The sequence below is a fragment of the Tenrec ecaudatus genome, chromosome 3, assembly GCF_050624435.1.
Source record: "Tenrec ecaudatus isolate mTenEca1 chromosome 3, mTenEca1.hap1, whole genome shotgun sequence".
NCBI classification, from domain to species: Eukaryota; Metazoa; Chordata; class Mammalia; order Afrosoricida; family Tenrecidae; genus Tenrec; species Tenrec ecaudatus.
The window spans coordinates 5,541,387-5,559,955 of record NC_134532.1 but is presented as its reverse complement, the minus strand read 5'-3'; the positions used below and the strand labels follow the sequence as shown (position 1 = coordinate 5,559,955).

General features: G+C 42.7%; 1 protein-coding gene across 1 annotated transcript in view; it reads right to left on the bottom strand.

The window, feature by feature from the left end:
- ETFDH (electron transfer flavoprotein dehydrogenase) overlaps nucleotides 1–18,569 on the bottom strand; it is a 59,661-nt gene that overhangs the window by 30,953 nt on the left and 10,139 nt on the right. The window contains exons 2-5 of the mRNA XM_075543639.1: nucleotides 5,095–5,235; nucleotides 4,425–4,654; nucleotides 2,753–2,834; nucleotides 2,256–2,374 (exon numbers count right to left, since the gene is read on the bottom strand). Coding sequence (XP_075399754.1) covers nucleotides 2,256–2,374; nucleotides 2,753–2,834; nucleotides 4,425–4,654; nucleotides 5,095–5,235 — 572 coding nt within the window. The remainder of the gene's footprint in view (nucleotides 1–2,255; nucleotides 2,375–2,752; nucleotides 2,835–4,424; nucleotides 4,655–5,094; nucleotides 5,236–18,569) is intronic.

Here is an 18,569-nt window from a genome sequence, read left to right as displayed (position 1 = left end):
AAGTTTCACGGATCCTTGTTTTTAAGGAGCATTCTGGATAGACTTTTTCCAAGACAGATTTATTCCTTTTCCTGACAGTCCAGGGTGCATTCGGTAATTCTTTGCCAACGTCATAATTTAGAAGTATCAATTTTCTCCAGCCTTCCTTATTTTCTGTCTAGTTTACCGAGGCACATGAGGTGAACTGACAACATCATAGCTTGTGTTAGGCACAAGGTAATCTTCAGAGTGATATCTTTGCTGTTTTAACACTTTAACCTCCCTGGCGGTAATCGCGAGTGTGGTTCTTGGTAAATGTTAACTGTCAGAATCGGTAACCCCGAGCCGCACTCAGGATTATACTGCAGAGAAGTCCCTTATCTGCTCCCCGGTCCAGGGGTGTCCTCTGCTGTGATCGCAGAGCCATCTGACTTCCTCATCCCTGGAAAGTCTACTAGAGAGATTAACATAGTAATTTCTTAAGAATTACAGGCCTACAATATAAAACAACACATTTTATGCAAAACAATGTACTGCTTTAGGTACAAAATTACTGGCATAATTAGACCGCCAGGGAGGTTAAATAAGTCTTTTGCAACAAATTTACCAAATGCAATATATCATTTGATTTCTTCATTGCTCCTTCCATGGGATCTGATTGTGGATCCAAATAAAATGAAGTTCTTGATCACTTCAATCATTTTTTCCATTTATACCGATGTTGCTTACTAGTCCAATTGTGAGGATTTTTATTTTCTTTATTTTGAGTTAAAATTTACACAAAAGACTGAGGTCTTTGAGCTCAAACAGTGTTTCAAATCCTTCAATTACAGCAAGTAAGATTGTATATTACAAATGAGTTTTCCTCAAATCAGTTTTCCTGAGTTTGGGTTCTTTTTTTTTTTTTTCTTAAAAGAAAAATTACTTTATTGGGGCTCCTACAACTCTTATCACAATCCATCCATCCATCCATTGTATCAAGCACATTTGGACATATGTTCCCATTATCATTCTCAAAACATTTTCTTTCTACTTGAGCCCTTGGTATCAGCTCATTTTCCTCCTCCCTCCCCAACCCTTCCTCTCTTAGGAACTCTTGATAATTTATTAATTAATTTTTCATGTCTCTCTTTACCCTCTTTTCTGTTGTCCATCCCCCAGGGAGGGGGTTATATGTAGATCATTGTGATCAGTTCCCCTTTTCTCCCCCACTTTCCCTTTCCTCTCCTGGTACTGCTACTTTTATTATTGATCCTGAGTGGTTTATCTGTCCTGGATTTCCTGTGTCCAGCTCTTATCTGGACCAGTGCACATCCTCTGGTCTAGCCAGATTTGTAAGGTAGAATTGGGATCATGATAGTGGGGGGAGGGGCAGGGGCGGTTTCTTCTTCTTCTAGACAAAACATCACAGGCTATTTGCTCAATATACAGAGCGAATCGATACACTGGTATTAAGGTACTGGTAAGGAATATTGAAAGTACTATAGACTATCAAAAGATCAAACAAATCTGTCTTGGAGGAATGCAGCCAGAACGCTCCTTAGAGGCAAAGATGGTGAGACTTTGTCTCATACACTACTTTAGACACATGATGAAGAAAGGCCAGTCCCTGGAGAAGAACATCATGCTTGGCAAAGCAGAGAAGCAGCAAAAGAGGAAGGCCCCCAACAAGATGGATTGACACAGTGGCTGCAACAATGAACTCAAACAAACAACAGTTGTGAGGATGGTGTAGGACCGTGCAGTGTTTAGTTCTGTCCTACATAGGATTGCTATGGGTTGGAATCAACTCAGTGATAAACAACGGATTCTTCTTTCACATTTCTTTCACCAGTAATTGTCAATACATCGATTTCATATGTCAGAAACTAGTAGAAAATTTCACTAACTTCATTTTTGGCATTAGTAGTTCCGTGCATGTCATCAAGATCAACCCTACTTTGAGGAGGCAATTCTTTCACAGTCCTTTTTGAGTACCTTCCAACTGGACGGTCTCATCTTTCAGCAATGTACTCAACAATGTTCTGCTGCTAGTCATTAGATTTGCAATGGCCAAATCTTTCTGTAGAAGTAAAGGCCCTTCTTTCGAGGCTGCCTTCATCTGAAAACTGTTGGTGTGTTTCAAATAGCAATGGCGTAGCTTTCAACATCACAGCAACTCTCACACTACCACAGGACAACAACGTGGTAGCCTTACCTCTGTAGACCTCTCAACCTATTTTCAAATAAGTGATTACTTCCTATAAACATTAAGTTCAAAAACGATATATACAGACCTCTGCAGCAGCATAACCAGGATAGACTTCAACACCAAGGGCTTCTGCTTGTTCTCCCATCCAGCTCACTAGATGTCCCAGGCGTACAATGTAATTGCCATGATTATTCATTGGAAGACCTAGAAGTATACACTTCGTTAGCCTGACTTTTTATTGATAAGGTATCTCGAAAGCATAAATACTTAACTTAAAAACTCTCATGGTCACAGGTTCAACTATTTCCACTAATTCTGGTCTTGAGTTCTAATGTATTAAATTAAAAAGATTTTTAAGCACTAAATTAAAAATTCCTGATTGGCGTAAAGGCTGTATTTCAATTCTTCTGGTCTGGAAGACCAAAGAACTGGGTTGTGTTTCTGCGTTATCACCAGCTAGCTGTTTAACTTTGGGTAAGTCTCTCAAATCTCTGGGCCTCATCTGTAAAAGGATGGGCTATAACCAAATGAAATGTAGTACATTCCAGCTATAGGATTATATAATAGTTTATCCAACCTTACCTGGAAGAATTGGTACAGGAATTCGGTATTTCTTTGTTAAAATTCCAAATCTGTCCTCTGTTACAGGAGTTTTAAGTGGGGCCTAGAAAGAAAAGAAAGAAATGTTAAAATATCTTATGAGTAATTATTAAGTCAGTCCACTCCACTCCACTTACCCCCCAAATTGGGATTTCCCCTGGTGCCAAAGAGGAAAGAAGTCTTCTTCCCTAAAGTTATGTCCCTTAGAAAATGATCCTGGAAATGCCCTGTCTTTGAGAGGTCATGCCAATCTTTGAAGAGCTAAACATACCTCCTGTGAGTTCTGCATGCAGGAATGTAATTCTGAGGGATTTGGAAGCCTCTTTGAAATGTGACCATCAAAGAGGGTGATGCCCTGTGCCTCAAGCCACTCTGAGCTTTTACTGAGAGTCTAGCCTAGCCACTTCACTTCCAGTTATTACTTTCTGGTTGTGGGAAAGATATGTGTGTGCTCCCCTCCCCTTTGGATAATTTACATGTATATATAAAAAAAGGGATGGCATAATTCCTTAAAAAAAACGAAAATTAGAATTCCCATATGATCCAATAATTCTACTGCTAGGAATATACCCTAGAGACTTGAAAGTCATGAAACGAGCAGACACTGGTTCAGGCTGGTTCACTGTAGCACTAGACACTGTAGCCAAAAGTGTAAACAGCCAAAATGCCCATCTTTGGATGAATGGATAAACTAACTGTGGAGTTTAGTTTATTGGAACTTAATATTTCAGAAAGATGAACGTAAATGAACTTTTCCCATTTAATTTACTCCACATGGAAAGAACACAAACAATATTTATATAGCTTTTAAATAAATATAACGGACTACTACTCAGCCAGAGGAGAAATTAAGTCTTGTAATAGGTTTCTATCTGAATGGAGCTTGAGAACATTATGTTGCAAGAAATTATAAAATTACAAATAATGCATGACCTCACTTATATAAAAAGATAAGACTAAACAAAAGTTATTAGTGAAACTGAAGTTTATTAGTAGTTACAGAGGCAGGAAGGAGGGGGCGAACAGAGGGTTATTGGTTATGCAACTGAGTTCCAGTTAAAAATTACAGAAAAATCACATTAAGTATAAAGTTTGCACAACTGATTAAGGTCAATAAGTTGTACACCTGTAGAAAGAAGTGACAAATGTAACAAATAACTATTTCCAAGGAATGCTTTTTTATTTATTTAAAAATCATTTTATGTAAAAAAAGAAAAGAGGAGAAAAAAATGATTGGGGCAAAGACTGTACAGATGTGCTTTGTACAACTGATGTATGTATATGTATGAACTGTGATAAGAATTGTATGAGCCCCAATAAATTGTTTAAAAAAATCATTTTATTGGAATATAGTTTACATATTATAAAATATAATAGTTCAGTAATATTAAAAAGATGCATGCAATCATCAGCACAATCAATTTTAAAACATTCTCTTCTTATACTTGTTGTTAGCGTCTCATTTCCTGTTATGTCCTTATACAGCTATAGAATAAAAAGATAACGGAATTTTCCCACGAACTTTTTGAATCCCCATTGTATCTAAAATTATCCTTCAAGAGAGTAACATGGGAAAAAAAAGTCCACAGCCAAATAATTTGGAAACAGAGAAACAAATAAAATTAGTGTTTGTGTAAAATCTGTATTTCCCTACCCCTTTCTCCTTCCAGTCTGGGAACAATTCTTCAAAAGCACATGGATCAAGGCAAGCTCCTGAGAGAGTGTGAGCTCCGATCTGAGCAGCTTTCTCCACTAGACACACTCGGAGATCCTTCCCATGTTCAGCAGCCAACTGCTTCAGACGAATAGCTGCAGAGAGCCCTGCAGGGCCTGCGCCCACGATGACCACATCTGCTTCCTCCGCAAACCTCTCCATGTTCACTCCTGATGGGGGGAGGGGGAACCAAACCAGATTCTGGGATTAACGTGGCCTGACGAAACCAGTCTGTGTTTGTAAAGGCTCATTATGCTGTAGATTATTATTCACAGAGTGCCACTTTGTTCTGCATAATCATTACATTACATGGATTGTGGTATTAGTTTTATATTTTCTTAGATATTGCTCCAGTGGCTACTTCATTTTCGTTTCTATAAACCAATTTTCAGCTTTGAGATTCATTATTGAAAACACAGCATATATATGCTTATCTAAATCATAGTACACAATGAATCTGATAAGAATTTTATTAGCTGCTTCTAAACTATGATGAAAACTATAACAAACAACCTCCCACAAAAAAATATATACAGATACAGCATCTCTTTTCAAGAAATGACATAAAGTATCCAGAAGTCTCAACAACCTTACAGGAATTCGTACTTACCCTCCCATCGCTTGTCCTTATCTCGGGGAAGGATAGTATAGTGGGTAGTAATTTGGGGTACAGCAGAACTTGAAGTCCATCTTGTAGCACACAGAGGTAGACATTTTTTCTTAATTTTTAAGGCACGAAAGCACTGATATGCTGCATAAAAATATACATATTATCACTTATTTCAATTACTTTTTATTAAGAATAAACTGAAAATACTTTTTGTTTAGCAATTGCTGAATCCTTTATTGTGACCTGCTCTGAGTTGTCTACACAATCTGCCTTGTTTCATTCTTTTGATCACATTGTGAAATATCATTTTTAAAAATCATTTTATTAGGGGCTCATATAACTCTTATCACAATCCATCATCATTTGTGTAAAGCACATTTGTAGCTTCATTGTCCTCATCATTCTCAAAACATTTGCTCTCCACCTAAGTCCCTGGCATCAGCTCCTCATTTTTACCCTCCCTCCCCGTTCCCCCCAAAAACACACTTTTAAAGAAAAAAAAATCCAGGACTGAGATTCAGATCTGGTTTCTGACTAAGTATTCTGTAACTAGCTGTAAGCCCATAAGCCCTAGTGACACAAAGTTACATGCTTAGCCATTTCCTCAAAGCTGACAGTTCGAATCCCCCGACAATTCCATGGGAAAAAAAGTCCTGGTGGTCTGCCATGGAATGATTATAGCCTAGGGAACCCTATGGGCAGTTCCCCACTGCTTTTTGATCACTGTAAGTTAGAATTGGCTTAATGGCAAACAAGACCTTAAGCAAATTATTTAGCTTCGCTCGATTTCTGTTTGCTCGTGTGAAAATGAAAAAGGGTCATGAGATGATCTCTAAGATAGGTTCTTGCCATGCAATTTCATTACTCCACTTGAGCGCTTACTTTGCAGACCTGTTCCTGTGGGAAGCCGCAGCTCTCGCCGCCATTACAAGATGGCGCCGGGCAGTCAGGGCGGTGGCCCAGTTAAGTGGTAAACAACCACTTAGAGCATGCGCACTGCTTAGATGACGTAGTCATAACTCCACCCTGGAGTATGCTAATAAGGGTTCTGGCGAACGCACCAATCAATGCACAGCATGTCCCCATAGAGCGCATATAAGCAGCAGTAGTTTGGGGCTTCGGGGTCTTTTTCCGCATCTGCAAATCGAACCCGCATTAAACGCCTGTGGAAGAATCCTGTTGTGGCGCGTCCTTCTTGCTGGCGAGACAGCGCGCGACAAGTGGTGCCGAAACCCGGGAATGACCACCTCCGGCACGAGCGGAGACCCCCCTGTCATCAGGGAGGATTCAGAACCGCACGGCGTGGGAAGAAACAGTAAGTTCTGAGAGACATGAGCCTGAATGATTGTTAAGCCGCTTGCTGGTGCTTGAGTGTCGGCGTGTGAATACTTCCGCTTTCGGTTTTAACGGCGAACAGCCAGCTGCCTTTTCTTTATCGCGCATAAATCGGGTGTAGATAAATCTGTGCGCGCCCGTGTGTTAAGTCCTTGTATACATAAGCAGGCAACATGGGGAACGCGGCAATAAAGACTATGGTTACGGCTCTCGATGCCCTATTGAGAAAGAGAGGATTAAAAATTTCAGAACAGACTTTGTGTAAATTTGTAAAAAACATAGATGAGATAGCACCATGGTTTGTTTCCACAGGCTCGCTAACATCCGCGAGCTGGAATAAGCTAGGGCAAGACATAGACCGAGCCGCTGAAGCCGGACGGCTGAAGCCGGGGATTAGACCCATTTGGAAGCTAGTGAAAGCATGCATTGAGAACAAAGAGTGTGAGCAGCCATTGCGCCAAGGGCAGCAGGCTTTAGAAGATGTTCAGGAGAGCATGTCAGAAACAGAGCGGGAGGAAGAACAAGGAGCTCATAGGAAGCAGCACAAAGCTGTTAAAAATGAGGAGGCTGCGCAGTTAAAATTAAAAGAGGAAGTTGATCAACAGAAGAAGAGCCGTGCCCGCCATTCGGAGCCCTTGTACCCGTGGCGAGAACTAGAGCTTCTTGAGTTATCAGAGGAAGAAGAGGAACAGTTAGAGGAGGCAGCCGCTCGCTACGAGGAGGGACGGTATAATGCTTTTCAAGTAACCGCTGTGAGCCCGTCCGCGCCACCCCCTTATAGCGAGAACAGGCAGAAAGGGTGTGGATACTCCTTTTGCCCACCCGGTACCCGCAGAGCAATACAACAAATGTACCCAGTATTTGAGGACCAGAATAATGCTCGTTATCATACGCCTTTAGAGCATAAGCAAGTGAAGGACTTAGCTGAAGCAGTAAGATCTTATGGTGTCAATGCAAATTATACTCAGTCCCTGATTGAGGGACTTACAGGCAATGCTATGACACCTGCTGATTGGACTTTTGTTACAAATGCAGTCTTGACAACAGGACAGTATTTGGAGTGGAAATCCTTGTGGCAGGACCTATTAATGGCTCAGGCTAGGGAAAATGCCGCGGCGGGGCAACCCGCATGGAATTTTGAAATGCTGACAGGTCAGGGAAGATGGGTTAACAATCAAACAGCCTTCCCAATACAGGTATATCAACAAATAAATACTGCTGCGAGCAAGGCATGGAGGACCCTGCCTAATAAAGGAGAGGTTAGAGGTAACTTAACTAAAATTATACAGGGACCTACTGAGCCTTTCTCAGATTTTGTCGCCCGTATGTTGGAAGTGGCAGTTACTGCCGGAGTTGCTATGGCCAACCAAGTAACAATTGCAACCACAGTTAACAGTATTGTGTCTCAAACCGCTGAAGCGTTACTGCAATGTCAGCGTGTGGATGCCCATCTGACCTCTGGCCTTTCATTATTAAATCAAAAAACAGATTTGCTCCAGCAGCAAATCAACCAGCTTACCACTATGGTACAATTAAGCTGTGTCTCTTCCACCACAGCGCTTTGCATCACTCCAGTGTTATATGATAATTTTAGTGCATTGAGTGCTAATATTTCTCAGTATCTCACAGGACAATGGACTAAAGAGTTGAACCAGCTGCAAGAAGACCTCCTGAATCAAGTTGTCCGATTGAATGGAACACGCGTGGAACCCCTTACCCTTGAAAATTTTTCTTCTTGGCTTTCATCTGCATTTTCCTACTTTAAGGAATGGGTGGGGGTGTTTACATTTGCTGCAATAATGTGCTGTGGAGGAGTGTTGTTGCTATGGTTGCTCTGCAAACTTAAAGCTCAGCAAAGGCGTGACAAGGTCATCATTGCGCAGGCGCTCTTAGCGATTGAGCGCGGTGGTTCCCATGATCTTTGGCTTTCTTTGTTAAAAGAAAACTAACCCCCATAAGTTGTCAGCTCTCGCACCCCAAGGGGAAGACCCCATTGCACTGGGAAGAGTGACAGAAATTGGATCTTGGCCAGCCCTTGCACCATGCGGAGCTCTGCTCATTGCACGCATCAGGGTGACCAGATTTGGGTTCTTATATCCATCTTGATCCCCTGGGGCTACTGGAGGCTCCGGGGTGGATCAATGGATTAGGCCTAAAATAAATAAGAAAGGAGGAGATGTGGGAAGCCGCAGCTCTCGCCGCCATTACAAGATGGCGCCGGGCAGTCAGGGCGGTGGCCCAGTTAAGTGGTAAACAACCACTTAGAGCATGCGCACTGCTTAGATGACGTAGTCATAACTCCACCCTGGAGTATGCTAATAAGGGTTCTGGCGAACGCACCAATCAATGCACAGCATGTCCCCATAGAGCGCATATAAGCAGCAGTAGTTTGGGGCTTCGGGGTCTTTTTCCGCATCTGCAAATCGAACCCGCATTAAACGCCTGTGGAAGAATCCTGTTGTGGCGCGTCCTTCTTGCTGGCGAGACAGCGCGCGACAAGTGGTGCCGAAACCCGGGAATGACCACCTCCGGCACGAGCGGAGACCCCCCTGTCATCAGGGAGGATTCAGAACCGCACGGCGTGGGAAGAAACAGTAAGTTCTGAGAGACATGAGCCTGAATGATTGTTAAGCCGCTTGCTGGTGCTTGAGTGTCGGCGTGTGAATACTTCCGCTTTCGGTTTTAACGGCGAACAGCCAGCTGCCTTTTCTTTATCGCGCATAAATCGGGTGTAGATAAATCTGTGCGCGCCCGTGTGTTAAGTCCTTGTATACATAAGCAGGCAACATGGGGAACGCGGCAATAAAGACTATGGTTACGGCTCTCGATGCCCTATTGAGAAAGAGAGGATTAAAAATTTCAGAACAGACTTTGTGTAAATTTGTAAAAAACATAGATGAGATAGCACCATGGTTTGTTTCCACAGGCTCGCTAACATCCGCGAGCTGGAATAAGCTAGGGCAAGACATAGACCGAGCCGCTGAAGCCGGACGGCTGAAGCCGGGGATTAGACCCATTTGGAAGCTAGTGAAAGCATGCATTGAGAACAAAGAGTGTGAGCAGCCATTGCGCCAAGGGCAGCAGGCTTTAGAAGATGTTCAGGAGAGCATGTCAGAAACAGAGCGGGAGGAAGAACAAGGAGCTCATAGGAAGCAGCACAAAGCTGTTAAAAATGAGGAGGCTGCGCAGTTAAAATTAAAAGAGGAAGTTGATCAACAGAAGAAGAGCCGTGCCCGCCATTCGGAGCCCTTGTACCCGTGGCGAGAACTAGAGCTTCTTGAGTTATCAGAGGAAGAAGAGGAACAGTTAGAGGAGGCAGCCGCTCGCTACGAGGAGGGACGGTATAATGCTTTTCAAGTAACCGCTGTGAGCCCGTCCGCGCCACCCCCTTATAGCGAGAACAGGCAGAAAGGGTGTGGATACTCCTTTTGCCCACCCGGTACCCGCAGAGCAATACAACAAATGTACCCAGTATTTGAGGACCAGAATAATGCTCGTTATCATACGCCTTTAGAGCATAAGCAAGTGAAGGACTTAGCTGAAGCAGTAAGATCTTATGGTGTCAATGCAAATTATACTCAGTCCCTGATTGAGGGACTTACAGGCAATGCTATGACACCTGCTGATTGGACTTTTGTTACAAATGCAGTCTTGACAACAGGACAGTATTTGGAGTGGAAATCCTTGTGGCAGGACCTATTAATGGCTCAGGCTAGGGAAAATGCCGCGGCGGGGCAACCCGCATGGAATTTTGAAATGCTGACAGGTCAGGGAAGATGGGTTAACAATCAAACAGCCTTCCCAATACAGGTATATCAACAAATAAATACTGCTGCGAGCAAGGCATGGAGGACCCTGCCTAATAAAGGAGAGGTTAGAGGTAACTTAACTAAAATTATACAGGGACCTACTGAGCCTTTCTCAGATTTTGTCGCCCGTATGTTGGAAGTGGCAGTTACTGCCGGAGTTGCTATGGCCAACCAAGTAACAATTGCAACCACAGTTAACAGTATTGTGTCTCAAACCGCTGAAGCGTTACTGCAATGTCAGCGTGTGGATGCCCATCTGACCTCTGGCCTTTCATTATTAAATCAAAAAACAGATTTGCTCCAGCAGCAAATCAACCAGCTTACCACTATGGTACAATTAAGCTGTGTCTCTTCCACCACAGCGCTTTGCATCACTCCAGTGTTATATGATAATTTTAGTGCATTGAGTGCTAATATTTCTCAGTATCTCACAGGACAATGGACTAAAGAGTTGAACCAGCTGCAAGAAGACCTCCTGAATCAAGTTGTCCGATTGAATGGAACACGCGTGGAACCCCTTACCCTTGAAAATTTTTCTTCTTGGCTTTCATCTGCATTTTCCTACTTTAAGGAATGGGTGGGGGTGTTTACATTTGCTGCAATAATGTGCTGTGGAGGAGTGTTGTTGCTATGGTTGCTCTGCAAACTTAAAGCTCAGCAAAGGCGTGACAAGGTCATCATTGCGCAGGCGCTCTTAGCGATTGAGCGCGGTGGTTCCCATGATCTTTGGCTTTCTTTGTTAAAAGAAAACTAACCCCCATAAGTTGTCAGCTCTCGCACCCCAAGGGGAAGACCCCATTGCACTGGGAAGAGTGACAGAAATTGGATCTTGGCCAGCCCTTGCACCATGCGGAGCTCTGCTCATTGCACGCATCAGGGTGACCAGATTTGGGTTCTTATATCCATCTTGATCCCCTGGGGCTACTGGAGGCTCCGGGGTGGATCAATGGATTAGGCCTAAAATAAATAAGAAAGGAGGAGATGTGGGAAGCCGCAGCTCTCGCCGCCATTACAAGATGGCGCCGGGCAGTCAGGGCGGTGGCCCAGTTAAGTGGTAAACAACCACTTAGAGCATGCGCACTGCTTAGATGACGTAGTCATAACTCCACCCTGGAGTATGCTAATAAGGGTTCTGGCGAACGCACCAATCAATGCACAGCACGTCCCCATAGAGCGCATATAAGCAGCAGTAGTTTGGGGCTTCGGGGTCTTTTTCCGCATCTGCAAATCGAACCCGCATTAAATGCCTGTGGAAGAATCCTGTTGTGGCGTGTCCTTCTTGCTGGCGAGACTGAGCGCGCGACATGTTCCTTTATGACAGACAACGTGAGCACGACAGTCAGCCAGGTAACTCACTCTGGCTGTAGGCTTGGGTCTAGTGCACCTTAGTCCTCAAACTGGCACCTTTGCTTTTGAGCACTTTAGAGGTTCCAGGTGCACCATGCAATATGTCATTTGATTTCTTGACTGCTGCGTCCGTGTGCAGTGAAATTCTTGACAACCTCAATTTTTTCTCCACTTATCATGTTGATTTTATATCATGATGGCCCATTTCTGAGGACTTTTGTTTCATGCTGAAACACATGTAATCCATATAGAGGGCTGCAGTCTTTGATCTTTATCTGTTATGTACTTCAAACCCTCTCCACTTTCAGTAAGCAAGGTTGTGTCGGCTGCATAATTCTGAATGTTAATGAGGCTCTCTCCAAGTCTGATGAAGAATTCTTCTTTATATACTGCAGCTTCTATTATTTGCTAAGCAAACAGAATGCAAACACATGGTCCAAGAACACAGCCTTGACATATACCTCTGCTGATTTTAAATCATCCTGGATTCACTTGTTCAGTTTGAAGAACTGTCTCTCGGTCTAATATTCTACATAGCATAATGCAGTGTTCTGGTATTCCCATTCTTCCCAATGCCAATCATAGTTCACACAGCTGAATATCTTTGCAGAGTCAATAAAACACATCTTTTCGGTATTCTCCCCTTTGCCCCAGATCCTTCTGACATCAGCAATGATATTCTTCTGTTCATGATGAGTAAGAAAAAAAAAAGATGAGTTCATGCATGTGAGTTTTGGTGTTAGTAAAAAATACTGAATATAATACCAAAGACTGCCAGAAAAATGAACAAATCTGCTTTGGAAGAAGTAGTTAGAATACTCCTTAAAAGTAAGGATGGCCAGTGTAGCAATGATGAAACACACAACTTTCCTCTAGTTCCTAAATGTGTCCTCCCCGCCCACTATCATGATCCCAATTCTACCTTACAAATCTGGTTAGACAAGAGGATGTACACTGGCACAGACAGGAACTGGAAACATGGGGAATCCAGGGCGGATGATCTCTTCAGGACCAGTGGTATGAGTGGCGATACCGGGAGGATGGGTTGGAAAAGGGGAACTGATCACAAGGATCTACATGTGATCTCCTCCCTCAGGGATGGGCAACAGAAAAGTGGGTGAAGTGAGATGTTGGAAAGTGCAAGATATGACAAAATAATAACCTAGCTGATGCCAAGGGCTTAGGGGGAGAGCCAATATTTGAGAATGACGAGAGCAATGAATGTACAAATGTGCTTTATACAATTGATGTATGCATGGATTGTGATAAGAGTTGTATGAGCCCCTAATAAAATGATTTTTTTAAAAAACTAAGGATGGCAAGACATCTCACATGTTGTCAGGAGGCACGAGTTCCAGGAGGTTATCACACTGATAAAAGAGATCAACACACTCCCTCAGTGAGATTTGTTGTCACAGTGGCTGCAACAACGGATAAAGCCCAGTAATGACGGCGAGGAGGCGCTAAAGCAAGCAGCACTTAGTGCTATTGTATACAGAGTCATTACGAGTCAGAATCCAACAATATGCTGTAGAGCCTTAACTGTAACATAAGCTCACAGAGACTATACTCTTTTCCCAGAAGTACAATTCAGTTAGCTTTTGCTAATAACACAATGTTTTCAAGTCTTACATACTAAAAAAAGTATCCAATTAACTAAGTTGTTCAACTTTGTTCATGTCAGACTTAATCTAAAAATGGATGATCATTATAATTTATCATCTAAATCGGACACTTCTGAGAAAAAGAGTGGGTAAGGATAGTGACTATGTTGGAACAAAGTGTCTTAAAAGTACACTGGGTTTTATGGTCAGCTTCTTTTAAAATAAGTTGATTCTTCTACATAGTCATAGGCTCGGCAAGTCAACCCATACTAGGGTGCTTTCACAAAGCTCGTGGAGAAATGGAATAAAACGAGAATGGTATTTTCCCACCAACATTTTGAAGCGCCCTCACATAATCAGCCTTCAAATATGTATACAGAAACCCTAAAACCAAACCTGTTACGATCAAGTTCATTCGAACTCCTTCCTAATGACCCTACAGGACAGCATGGAACTGCCTCGTTGGCTGTACTCTTCACACAAGTCTACTTTCACATCTTTCTGCCCTGGAGCAGCTGATGGGCTTGAATATTCCAGGGGAAAGCCCCGTACTTAACCACAGCACTACTGGGGCTCCCTGATATGTATGTGTCTACGTGTATGTATACACACACATATATATACTTTCCGTTTTATTTTTTGAGGGGAGTGGAGCTTTATTTTATTATAAAAATATCCCCGTGGTACATGACTTTATGTTATAAAACTTCCAAGCTGGTGGTGTTCTGGTTGCTTTTTCTGATGGGTGCAAGCACTGTTTTCTCACACGTTCAAGACAATGAAGGTTTCCATTCTACTGATAGATCCTTCAAGGTTCTTCTAGCATCACACCACCTTCTGTCACAGCATTTTGCAGTCGCTGGATCGAGTCTGAGGCTGCCTCCCAAGGAGTGCGCTGGTAGATCATGAAATTGATTCCTGCCCGTAAGCACCGCACCGCACCGCTCTGCTAGTATTTTCCCTATACTCTCACAGGCCACCACATTGGTGGTCCAATACAGGTGCTTTTTAATAGCCCATTCACGAGTGGACGCCGAAACCACAATCTTGCCATTTCGATGCCCAACGAATGCTTCGGTATAACTCGCAATCTCAGCCCAGTTTGGTGGTCCACATGGAGAGAGGGAGAAGGGAAGGAGGGCGAGGGGAAAGGGAACAGGAGAGCGAGGACAGGAGAGGAGAGGGGGAGCCAAGAGATCCCGTCTGTACTATTCTTTTTAAAAATACTGTTTTGTGGTATGTGTGTAAATTTATACTACAAAACAGATTTGCGATCAGTAATTTCTACACTTATTGTTCAGCAAAACTGGGTTCATTCTACATTCCTGTATACCTATTTTTTGACTCAACAATAGTATTTTATAGAAATAAACAAGTATGGAAAGATTTATCTGTAACACTGTTCATTAAACATTCTCTGTAACCTTTGAACTTTAACTCTACTTCCTTCCTTCCTTACCTGGGCTAGATACTCTAGCATCAGAGGTAGTCTATACTTGCTGATAAGTTCTGACTTACAGTGCTCCTGTGTGCTATAGAGAAATGTTCCATATTTTTTTTTGGTGGTAATTTTTACAAAAGCTGACTGCCAGGCCTTTCTTCTGCAGCACCACTAGGTGTGTTCCAATGGCCAACCTTTACATTAGGTGAGCAAATCATTTGTAGCACCCAGGTACTATCATAAAAAGAAGCAATCAAATGAGAATGCCTTCAATTCCTTGACTCAAAATCCAAACCCATTGCATTCAGCTCCTGTTATTACTCACAGTGACCTTATAGATCAGGGTAGAATGGTGCCACAGCCGACTGGCACATGTTTTCCCCTCAGATAACGTGGTGGGTTAGAACCACTGACCTTCTATAAGAAGGCAAGCATTTAGCCTTTGCGCCAGCAAACTAAAACCAATCTACTGCCACTGAGTTGATTCTGACTTAATGGTAATAACGATTCTACAGGGCAGACTAGGAACAGCTCCTTTGGGTTTCTAAGGATATAAATATATATTTAAAACTTTTTATTGTGAATCATATGAAGGTTTACAAAAGAGATCATCTGCTTTACATTCAACAGTTTAAATCAATTTTGTCTTAATTTATGATGAGGTATCTCCCCCAAAAAACCAACAAATGGAAAAATGCCCCACTGGGCAGAGCTTTCATACTATGCATTTTTCCCAGTATGTGAGCATGGAGCAACTTGCTACGAGTTAGTGCACCCAGTGGCATCACGTGGGAAGGTTCTCTTTGAAACTGAATTTTTTCATAAAAGCAGTTTGGCTCAAACCTCGTTATTTGTGATGGCCAATTTAAGAGAACAGCATGCAGCTGTGATGGTTTTTTCCCCTGCTCAGGATAAATGCTGCAGAAACTCATGATGCTGAACACAGCTTAAAGTGAAGCACTATGGGGAAAACAAGTGTACCAGTGGTTTCATAAAAGGTGAAATGCCAATTAATGACAAATCTCCTTCTACATCCGTCAACTTCCCAAATGGATGGAAATGTTGATAAAATTCGTGTGTTTGTGCTTGAAAAACCAACAACGTGCCACTGAAGAGCTGGGGAAACTGGTATCTGGAACACTGGTATCTGGGAGCTCCAGTTAGCGAATTTTAACAGATTTGGAAATAAGAAGGGTCACTGTGAAATTTGTGCCTTGGTTTCTGAGTGACCTGCAAAATATGTGACAAGTGGAAACATGCCATGCTTTGAAAGAACAGCCAAAGGGACCCAGACTTTTTTTTCCCAAGTCATACTGGTGACAAGACAGGGTGCTATTCTTATGACCCTGAAACCCATCAATCAAGCCAGTGGAAGATGCCATTGTCACCTCACCCAAAAAAAAGCTTGTCAAGTGAAATCAAAGATCAAGACAATGCTCATTTCTTTTTTTGATGTGAGGGGGACAGTGCACTTGGAGTTCGTTCCACCAGGTCAGACTGTTAATCAAGCTTTCTATTTAGAGTTTCTGAAAAGAGGGTATAAGACTGTGTGACAAAAAGGCCTTATTTGTCGCAGATGGGGGACTAGTTTTGCCACCACGGCAATGCACCTATCTGAGAGTGCCAGTTTTGGGCAAAAAACAACATACTTTTCTTGCCTCACGCTTCTTACTCATCTGACCTAGCTTCATGCAACTTCTTTTTATTTCTGCGAATGAAGAGGGACATGAAAGGACAGCAATTTGACAATATTGAAGCCGTGAAGAAAAAAATTAGGGAGGTGCTGACAGCCATCCAAACAGATGAAAAATTTGAAAAATGTTTTGAAGAATGGAATCGAAAATTTGAAAAATATATTAAGTGTAATAGAGAGTACTTTGAATGTGATAAGGTTGCTTTGTAAGACAAAAAATTTTAAATACATAGCTTTGGGGAAAAATCCATTTTCTTCCTTGGGTATCACCTTGTAAGCACTGCAATCCCCTCAACATACCATCACTCATCCCACTTGTTCTGTGTCATGTTTCCATTCCTCCTCCTTTCCTTACCCGCTGAACTCTGTCCTTAGGGAAATGCTGCCCTTCTGATCTCCAATGGTTATTGATTCTAACATAGGAGCGAGCTTGGTCCCAGATCTGAAGGGTGGCGACGAGCTGTAGTCTTGCTCCCATTTGGGTCTCTTATTTTTTAAAACGAGAACATTTATTGCCTTAATCAGGGCAAAGGCAGCACGGTGTCAGAATTATCATCTGTGTGACGGAGACCATTGGCATGAAGGTAATATGGTATCAAAGGGTTTGCTGCTCTACGCAGCTTTAAAAAGGGCATGGGCAGTCAGAGAAAACTGTTACATAAACATGATTGGTGGCAGATCAATACAACATAATTGCTAGTGGGACTACCAGATCAGGATCTGGACCACTGATGAGGACAAATGCATTATGGAAGGCAGATAACTTAAACTATTTGTTCAGGGGCTTCCCAGGGCAGTCAGGGCATGACGCATGACGACGAGACCCCAGTGGGATGACCTCCAACAAGACACACCGAGACTATAATCTTTATGGGAGCAGAGGCCTCATCTTTCTCTTGAAGTGCAGCCAGTGGACATGAACTGCTGATCTGTGGCTGTTACCAGGGCTCCTTAATTCCTTAGCAGTGACCTGTAATGGACTCTGTATTTAGGTTTATCCTTTGCTTATCCTTTCAGGTTACATAGCAGAGATGTCTTTTCCTTCCTAAAGTGAATCCTTGGGCCCACCTGATGCTGAGCAGTATCCCTCCCGTTTATTGAGGGCCTTTCCCCTCTGCTTAGGAGTCTGATATCCTCTCTTCCTCCTGCATCAATTCCTGCCTTCTCTGCTGTTCCTCTCCTCAGTAGTCCTTATCGTCCCCCAAACGGACGTAGTCTACCCCTTACACATATTAAAACTTGCACTTTCAGTTAAAATACTTAAGTCTGCTCTAGAAGAGGAAGAAAATAATCAAAGAAACAGAAAAATGAGTTCAGCAACAGGCAAAATGCAGACAGGGATTTGTCTCAAGATAAAGATGCTATTCCACAGCTGAGAGAAGAGATAGGTACCCATTAGGTGGTGTGCAGAATGCTAGAAGGCTATTTGAAGAAAAGTATAGTTGGATCCCTAAGGAGTCTTGGTGGCAATAATAGGTGATGTATTGACCTGAGAACTGCAAGGTCGGCAGTTCAAAACTAGCTGCTCCATGGGAGAAGGATAGGCCTCAGAAATCCAAAGGGACAGTTTTACTCTGCCCTATATGGACACTAAGTCAGAAGTGACTCAACAGCTGCGAGTTTTAGGCAGTTGGATTCGCATCTTACATCACATTGAATTCTATATGGTCAGAGACTTTAGAAGAGGGAAGCTATGGAAACATGGATCTAGGAGACTGGAATTTTTTCCCACACTCTTTTTGAAGCCCTCTTGTATTGTTCCACCATAAAAATAAAATTCTGACATAGTCTATGACACAGATGAACCTTGAAAACATTATGCTGAGGGGAATTAGTTACCGTATATACTCGTGTATAAGCCGAGTTTTTCCGGGGTTCGGCTTATACACGGGTCAGTGGAACCCCAGCGAGGTGTAACATCTCGCGGATTGCCCGTTCCTCCACTGTTCATTCAAAGCCCCGCTGACACTGCAGGGCTTTGAATGCTTGTTTACTCACATCTAACCAATCAGAGTCGTCCTATAACGTGGGCGGCTCCAATTCGCAGAAGCACCCATAGTGATTCACTTATGCTGGCAGCTGAACTGGTAAGGGTGTGTCTGTGGCTGCGCTCCGTCTCTCCCCTCTGGTCTCTGTGTTAATTCATATCCTGCATTTCCCACCCTAGGCTTATACTCGAGTCAGTCAGTTTTTCTGGTTTCCCAGGTAATAATTATGTGCCTTGGCTTATACTCAAGTTGGTTTAT